The 8,449-nt window shown below is 55.3% G+C and overlaps 1 protein-coding gene and 1 long non-coding RNA gene across 2 annotated transcripts; both read right to left on the bottom strand.

Moving 5' to 3' along the window:
• Positions 1–1,068: 1,068 nt before the first annotated feature.
• LOC123587688 lies at positions 1,069–3,224 on the bottom strand. The gene is made up of 2 exons (XR_006707459.1): positions 2,803–3,224; positions 1,069–1,221 (listed from the first exon to the last, which is right to left on the bottom strand). It is a non-coding gene; the product is annotated as an uncharacterized LOC123587688 (long non-coding RNA).
• Positions 3,225–5,290: 2,066 nt separating this feature from the next.
• SDF2L1 (stromal cell derived factor 2 like 1) lies at positions 5,291–7,426 on the bottom strand. Its single transcript, XM_045457625.1, has 3 exons — positions 7,078–7,426; positions 6,483–6,679; positions 5,291–5,694 (listed from the first exon to the last, which is right to left on the bottom strand). Exons 1-3 carry the CDS (start codon positions 7,385–7,387, stop codon positions 5,413–5,415), a joined length of 789 nt encoding a protein of 262 aa, XP_045313581.1. The 5' UTR covers positions 7,388–7,426; the 3' UTR covers positions 5,291–5,412.
• Between the last annotated feature and the right edge of the window lie 1,023 nt (positions 7,427–8,449).

The raw sequence follows: 8,449 nt of genomic DNA, 5'->3' as shown, positions 1-8,449 counted from the left end.
AGACCTTCCTTGAGTTCCAGAACCACATCCAAGTGTCCGATGCGGAAGTTTTGGGGCCATCTCATGCTGCACACATAAGATTGGCATATAGGTTCTTCTCTCCCAACCCCAAACCTGCTTCTTTTCTCCTCTCCTACTTGGTCAGCGATGACACCACCATCCACCCCAACCACTAACAGGGGGGTGCACCCTGGACTGCTTCCTTCCTATCACCTCCACTGCCCTTCACCCCCAACAATCCATGGAGTGTACCTGATAAGTCTAGACAATTTTCACCTCCCACCACCAACCCACCAACCCTCTAGGCTCTGCTGTCCCCAACATCGGGCCCTCACTTCCTCCTGCTTTGAGGTCAGAGAGCAAGATGGAAACAACCAAGGAGGAAAAATGTTCTAGCCTAGGAGGACAAATAGACTTAGATTCACCTGGGTTCAAATCTTCATCCTGCTTCCTGACCCTGTGTAACTTAAAATGAGACTTTACTTTGAAATATGTAGTATGTGCCTTTTTATAAACAGCAGAAGCATCCTCTGAGGGGTAGAGTAGACCCCTAATTAATCTCCCCCCATGTTCTGCTAATAATACTTTACACTTTATGTACTTATTTGTATTTTTTTTAGTTGTATCAGTCCCCTCCTCTGTGCCAGGCACTGCCAAGAGAGATATAAAAAGGGATATTGTCCCTGCCCTAGGGTCTAATGAGGACTTCAGCCACAAGGAGAAATTTCAATCTAACATGCTCTGCTGGAGGAATATTGGATGTTGTGGAGCCCAGGAAAGGCTTCCCCTAGGACGGAACATTTGAGCAGAACCCTGAGTTCAAAAAACATCCCCCAGCAAGGGCGAGAGACAGATGTATGAGAGTCTCCAGGCAGTGGGCACAGAATCTACACAGAAGGATGGCCACCTCCAAGCATGCATGCCCGGGCTTCTACCCTCAGGGTGGGGTGAAGCTGGCATCTTGATGTGCTCAGCCAGGAGTGAGGGGTATTCCCAAAGGCCCATCTGGAAACCTGGGCCTCCTCTTAAAGGAGACAGGCTTGAATAACTGTCACTGGGCACAGAAAAGCCTTTTGCATTGTGTCAGGTCCTGATGGTGCAGCCGGCCCTGCAAGCATGCCTGGGGCCTGGCTCTTTGACAGTCCCTTTAATTGTAGCTATTAGGATGGGCATGCCAGGCATCTCTTGGTCCCTTCTGCAGTCTCAGGGCAGCACACCTCCCTGTAAGAAAACAAGCTGACATGGTTGATAGGCATCACCTGTGGTCTGCATATCCCAAGTCCACCCACCCAGCCCAGATAGTGCTGCTCCTAAGATCCCAGGACAATGTTCTCTCCAGAGCCTGACCCTCCCCAAGCCCTCAGGGAGGCCTGGGTGCAGTTCATCTGCACATGGTCAAGGTTGAGCTGGGTCTGAGCCAGACCCTGGCATACCCTTCATGCAATACAGTGAATCTTCATTTCTCCACAAAGCACTGACCAAACCTGGAGTCCCCAGTCTTACCCAGGGAGTTGGTGTGGAAAGATCCTCTTCAAACCAGAGTTTTTCTGATCCCAGGGCCTCTGCCCCTGCTCCTGTCCAGCAGTATCCCAGAAGGAGAATTTGTGGGATGATCCCCCAGTTCTGCACTCACCTAATCCTCTGATGGAGGGTCCAGCCCAGTTCCACACCTGCTCCTGCTAGGAAGTGGAGCGAGGCAGCAAAACTCCCTCCCCTCAGGCACTGTGGGTGGTGGGCTGGGCCTGACCGATGCCCTTTCATCATTGCACTGCTTCCCAGTGGCCCACAGTAGTGCAACAGGGAAAGAGTGTCAGGCAGGCCTGCCAGCGCCTCTCCTGGTGGTGGTCAGTGAGGATCTGAGATCTGGAATGCAGGCCCACTGGGGTGGGGCCCCGAGGCCTGGGGGAAGGGTGCCCTCTGACCCTAGAGGCCCAGGCCTGGCCAGGATCTCAAGTTTCCATGGAGAAGGGAGTGAGCTGGGGAGGGAGGTGGGGGGAGGGGAGGGCCTGCAGGCCCAAGGGGCCCGGCCTGAGGAGGGTTGTGGTGTGGGGAAGGGGGGTCCCCAAGGCTGGTCCCAGATGCTTTGACAATATCATTGCACTGCTTCTCAAAGCACAGTAGTGCAACCTCGTCAGAGCAGCTGGGGCCAGCAGGGGAGACCCGCATGGTCCCCAGTAAGTGCAGAGCGGGAAGCTCAACCGTGGGTGGGTGGGGCTAGAATCCCTGTTCAAGACCACAGGGAGGGGAAGAGGATTTCAACAGGGCTGCTGTCCTGGAGATAGTCAGAAGGTCTGGGACTTTCTCCAGGCACTCTCCACACTGCAGTGCGGGAGAAACCCCAGACTGAGGGGTAGCTCCAACCCAGGAGCGGGAGAGGACGGGGGAGGGGGTAAACACACAAAGGAGAGGGGCCCGCGCTCCACCGCAGTCCGAAGCCCACTCGTGCACGGAGCGAGGGTGGGTACACCCCGATGACCCTACTCCCTCACTCGACCCAGGGCTGCAAGAGAAGGAGGGTGGCCCCATTCCGATCCACGCGCCCCTGTCGGCTTACGCCCCCATCCCTGGCCCCTAGTCCCCAACTTCGCTCCGTGTTCAGTCCTAAAGATTCTCTGCCTGGAGGCCCAGAGCGAAGCAAAAGAACGGGGGGGGGTGGGGGGGTGGGCTTCCCGCCCTGCTGGAGTCCCCTGCGGAGAAGGCGCCAGGGATCCGGGCTGCGCCCCTCCGCACAGTCCCACCGGGTAGGGCCGCCGTGCCTGTGCTCTCCACCTCGGACCCTGCTACTCACGCGGCGGGACACACCTTTCGAACCAGGCCAGGACAGGACGCGGAAGGTTAGCAGGAAAAAGGTCTTAGCGGTTGTTCGCTCCCCTCGTACCCATCAGAACGACCCCGCACCTCGTGGCGCCCTCTTGCTCACCGGCTCCATCTTTAACCCGCTGACAGTCGGCGGGGCCCGGCCCCCGGCTTCTTAGCATAACGCCGCGCTCATTGGCCGGAGCCGACGCGGGGCTTCTCTTCCCGCACGCCTATTGGCTAAAACCGGAGCGATTTCAAAATAGCCTCCGGGCCTGCATTGGCCGGGCGCGGGCCAAGTCCCAGGCTCGGTGGTTTTAACAATGAGTACTACAAACACTTTCTCCTCATTCATAACTTATCAAAAGGAATTTTACCCGCCTTTTCTCGGCTCCAGTCTCCGCGAGTTTAGAAGCAGCGCCCGCGAGAGCGCTTAGAAGTCCGGGAGGGGGGGGGGGGGCCTGGCGTCCGCGCAGCTGAGCTCGCTGGGAAGAGGGCTGCGATCCTAAGAATTCTGAAACCCTGAAACCTGTGTCTAGCCTGCTGTGGAGCAGGGCTGCTTCGTTTTGCGTGCTCACATCCCTCCCTGTGTCTCCCGGATTTGATATTCAGCTGCATTGGGTTTCCCGGCTGGGTAGCTCCCTCCCCACCAAACCCCACCTAATCGTCCTGCTTGACCAGAACGGGTTTGCCTGAAGCAAGCCAGTTAGGTCTGAACTTCAGAGATCCGGTCCTGGAGCCCAGGGAGCCTTGTGGATCTGTGGGAGGTATGGGGAAGTGGGTGTCGACGTGGGTCCATTTTGTAGATAAGCATTCATTAAGTGCCTAACCGAGGCTGATGACCCAAAAGGATATACATTGGCCCTCACACAGCTGCAGTGTGTGTGTGTGTGTGTGTGTAGGCGGGGCGATGCTTAGGCTACATTGCTTCTGTCCCTTCCCATACCGCCCCCCGCCCCCCATTTTATTCTCAGTAATGAGAGTAAATGTTTTTGAGGCAGGCAGAGCTGGGTTTGAATCTTTAACAACTTGCTGCCTCCTTTGCAAAATTAAGATAATAATTGAGCCTGCTTCAGGGTTGTTGCCAGGAGCAAATGAGATGCTGTAAATCCTTGGCCCAGCACCTGACAGTGTTCAATAAATGAGTGCTCTACTGCTACCGCAATTTAATTTTTGGTCTTGTCCTGCATTGTCTGCAGCTATCTTATATGCTCCCACAGCTTCAGCCTTGGTTCCCCAAGGATTCCTATGTGCTGTGCACTTTTTGATTCTGCTATTAATCTAGTTGTACTCCAATCCTGTCACAGGTCAGGTGAGTGATGGGAGAGGAGGTTAAACTTGTAGACAGTGTCTGAGAGGTTTGGCAGTGGAGGGGTCAGGAGCTCTGTGTTTGACCAGAGCAGGAGCTCATGGGTTGGGAGGGTGGGGAAGTAATGGTTCAGCACCTACATGTGACCCACCTCCCCTCAAGTCTCACAATTGGCTAGAGCTATTCTCCCACCCCCATAACGCCAACAGATTTCTCACCTGCAGTGTCCTCTGCCCACATTCCTCCAAGCATCTTCCAACCAGTTGCCACCCCCAGCATCTCCTTGGGCTCTTGTATTCTCATTCAGGAAAAGTGTCACTCTCTACCCCCAGCAGCTCCCTTAAACCCCTCCCCTCCTATATAAACAGCCACACCTGGGCCAAGTTTAGCAAATCCAGGAAGCCTGTAGTCTCCACCATAACCTCTAGAGGTCACCTACACACCAGCAAAATTGTTCCCTTCATTAGGGCCCTCCTATTTATTGTTCCTGCCTTTAAGTTGCAATGTTTTGCTTGCCCAAATTGTGACTGTCCTTCCAGGAAGCCTTCTCAGATATCTGCAGGTAGCAGTTCTTTGTGGTTACTTTCCCTTGCAATATCTTTTGAAATTCTGTAATCTCCTTGGGACCCTGGAAGGTTGTAATGGGGGCTAGAGATGCCCACATACCCAGGCAGGCTAGGGTGTGAGGGGTGCCATTTGCACCAAGAGTGAGGGAACTTGTAATGTTAATTTCCAACAGATGGGCAGTCTTGGCTTGGTGCTGAATCGAAGACAAATGTCAAGACTGCCACAAATGCTAGAGGAGACGTGCCAGGCAGGAGAACAGGGACCCACCTCAAGGGATGAGGGCACTAGAGAACTTGTGCTTCATTCTAGCTGGCAGGCAGTGGGCCTACTGTTCATCCTGCTGAGGCCCTGGCCCTGGTCATAGCCCTTAACAGAAGATTGATGAAGCTCAGGGGCTAAGAAACTGGAGTCACTTGCTATTAGAGCATCTAAGGATAGAGAAGGGTGTTGTGATGGCCCAGGGCAGTGCTGGAGTACATGAAAAAGCATCAAGGTTTGGACAGGTTTAGCTGTCATTCCGTGCTGGAGACAAGGGGTTTTGCACTAAGGAAGAGATAGTGAACCAGTCAGGGAAGCTGGGTACCTCCTGGCCACCCCAAGGCTCACAGCAAAACACAATCACAGACTAACATTCTTTAATCACAAAGGCACTTGAAAACCCCTACAAACCCAAAGTCTCCACCAAGAGTGGTCCTGTAGATGCCCCACCCTTCTGCCCTCCATCCACCCATCCATGGCACTCAGAGTTCATCGTGACCCGCAGAGGGATCCACACTGGGTTTGATGAAGATGCCTTCCATGGCCTTCCACGTATTGTGTGTATTGGCACTGGACATACCATGCACTTCGTGCTGCCCACGGATGGGGCTCCCGTACTGCTCCCCGGTAACCGACAGGAACACGGAGGTGCCCACGTGCTGGAAGCGCACGGCAGCCTCTCGCTCCCAGTGCTGCCCTGAGCAGCGCACGGTCCACAGGTCCAGGTCGTCACCCTCACCGTCTTCCCCAAAGGCGCTCACCTCCTATGGGTGCAGGGGGCAGATGGACAGTGTTCACCACAGAAGGCACAGAGTCCCCTGTGGTCACTTGTCTGGCACCAACACTCACACCCAGAACACTGGGCCTTGGGTCCTTCCCTGTACCTTTCTGAGCCTTAGCTTCCATAGCTGCAAAATGGGACACTACAACCGCCACTCCCAGCACCCAGTAGGCTCTCCCCAGCAAGGGCTCTTCAAATACATGTCCACCCTACCCCATCTGTCTGCGCAGTGATCACAGGCCCCCACATAGCTAAAGCCTCCTCCTCCCTCCATGTTCTCCTTCCTAACCTCTCTGAGACTCACTCAACATGATGCCCAACAACCCCTCACTCAATTTCATACTTTTTCTTCTGACAAGTCCCCTAAGTACTCAGTCCCTAACCCCACAAACCCCTCCCACCCCAACTCCACCCCTCTACCTCTCCCTCCCCAAGTTCCAGTGAACTCCATTGGAGCACAAGCTCTTCCCCAGGCCTGCAAAGCCGCTAGTCTCCCCTCTGTGGCCTAGAGGACTCCTACTCATCCTTCCTGACCCAGCCTGAGTTCCTCATCCCCTGCTGGGTTTCATGTTCCCCATCCCAAAGGCTTTATGGATCCTCTTCCTGGGTCCAACTCACCCCCAGGAGAATAAGTTATCCAGCCTGATCTCTCTTCCTGTCAGTCGCCGGCAGAGGTAGTGCTCAGGCTCAGAGTCACTGAGAGGAGTCTAGATTCTGTCCCTGCACCGCACCCCCCCCAACACAAGTAACCTCTCCCGGCCGGCCACTCACCTGGTTATTGGACAGCGGCGACGGAAAGTGGTGCGTGTGTAGGTTCTTACCGGTGAGCACGTGCGTGAGCCGAACCGCCTGCCCGCAGCGCACCGGGGACCCACGCGGGCACCCGCCCTCCGAGCCGCCACGGATCCGCCAGTAGCTATTGGCGTCGTCAGACGCCTCCACGCCAGTCACCGACTGTTGGCCGCTGCCTGTGGGGCGACACCCCACCCCACCGCGAGGTCGCGGTCAACCTCTGAACTCCCTATACTTGACTCGGACACCATAAACTTTCCCGACAACCTCAACCCTGGGACCCCAAGGGCTCACTCCCAGCCCCAATCCCTGGCCCTTGGTCTCTGGCTGAACTCTCAAGTCCCTTAGCCTGCAGCTCCTGGACGACCCTCCTCGCTCCCAATATCCCAACGACCCCCTTAAAACCGCCGGTCCTTGTCCCCCTGGGTCCCCCAACAACTCCAGGCGGCCAGTGAGACTCCCTGGTGACCCCCAGACCCGTGGCTCTGCAGACTCCCCACGACCACCCAGCCTTCAGACTCCCAGCCCTGGGCTCCGCCCCCTGACGATGCCCCATTCACGGGCCTCTGCGCACCGGATCCGTATTTGATATCGTGCGAGTGCAGCCGCACCCTGTGCTGCGTGTTGAACAGCTTCAGCACCGACCCGCAGGTCACGAGTCCCGCGCCGGTCTTGGCGGCACCGCTGCCTGGCACCAAGAGAGTCAGCAGCAGCCCTACAAGCGCCGGTCCGGCAGCTCGGCCGCGGCCCGCGCTCCACATCGCCCCGGCCGAGCTCCGGCAGCTCGGGCCCATGGGACGCTTCCGTCTCCGCCATCGGCCAATGACAGAGGCACTGGAGGCAGCCAATCGCCAGCCAGCACGGCTCTCCGCCTGCACTGCCATTGGGTCGGCATGGAAGGGACTCACCCCTAGCTTTCCAGAGAGGCAACTGGGGAGGGGGCTGGAGACACGAAGAGGGTTTTGATTGGTCCACGCTTCCGAGGACCCACCAATGAATGATGCCTAAGGAAGGCTGGTGCGGCGCCGAGTGGTAGGAGAGAAGCTGCGGAGTCGCGCTGTAGGTGAGGGCGCCCCACCCAGCGGCCGCTGAGACCCTGGACACCAGGCTGGGAATCCAAGACCCTGCGGGTACGTGTTCACAAAGCCCTTTGATCTTGGATCTTCGGGGCTTCAATCACGATCTTTCCTCTCGGACTCTTGGTCCTCAGCTTCAGGGTCTTGAGGTTGCCGGACTACTAGATTTTGTAGTTACAAGGTCGATGTATCTCAGATATTGGATCACTTGGCTCTTCAGTCCCTGGATCCCGGGATTAGTTAATCCCCCAGTTACTCGGTCATTGCCTTCCTGACAATGGGTCACCTCAGTCTCTGGACTTTGTGGGTTTTTAATTCCTCTGACCACTCACTTTTTCCAGGGCAGAATCACATGGTCATTCGACTATCGGGCAGCAGAGAGCAGCAGAGATCTGTGGTGTTGAAGATGATAGGTTCTCTCACCAGGAGACCCCAAGGTTTCTTAGGAAATCAGAGCCTTGGCCAACCAAGTGACTTTGGGAAATAAGTGTAGGTAACCATGTGTCCCAGGTTTCTGACACGAGTGGGTCCCAGTCTCACTGCCTTCTCAGAGAGCTATCAGCTGTCTTCAAGGGGGAAAACTTATATGACTGTTTATTTATTCATTCGTGGAACATTCTTATCTTGACTTAACTCCCTGTGCTAGGGGCCACTGGGGAACTGGCTCTGGGCTGCATTACTCAATGGGCTGACTACCCATGCACTTGGGGTGCAACAAAGCAGGGATAAAAGTTTATATTTAATTAAATCATTCAGAATTTTGCGTTCAGAAAGTCCAGAATAGAGCCATTTTAATTATAAAAACATGTTATTTTGGGGTTTTCATGTTTAATATTGTTTCTATTTTGAATTACATATGGTATAAGACAC

Source organism: Leopardus geoffroyi, chromosome D3 (assembly GCF_018350155.1).
Source record: "Leopardus geoffroyi isolate Oge1 chromosome D3, O.geoffroyi_Oge1_pat1.0, whole genome shotgun sequence".
Lineage (NCBI taxonomy): Eukaryota > Metazoa > Chordata > Mammalia > Carnivora > Felidae > Leopardus > Leopardus geoffroyi.
This window is presented reverse-complemented; position numbering and strand designations above follow the sequence as displayed.

Coding starts and splice junctions, on each gene's coding strand:
- SDF2L1 (XM_045457625.1), bottom strand. CDS start 7,387: ATGGCAGTGCAGGCGGAGAGCCGTGCTGGCTGGCGATTGGCTGCCTCC. Junction 6,680..7,077: donor CGATATCAAATACGGATCCG/GTGCGCAGAGGC, acceptor GTCGCCCCACAG/GCAGCGGCCAACAGTCGGTG. Junction 5,695..6,482: donor CGCCGCTGTCCAATAACCAG/GTGAGTGGCCGG, acceptor CTGCACCCATAG/GAGGTGAGCGCCTTTGGGGA.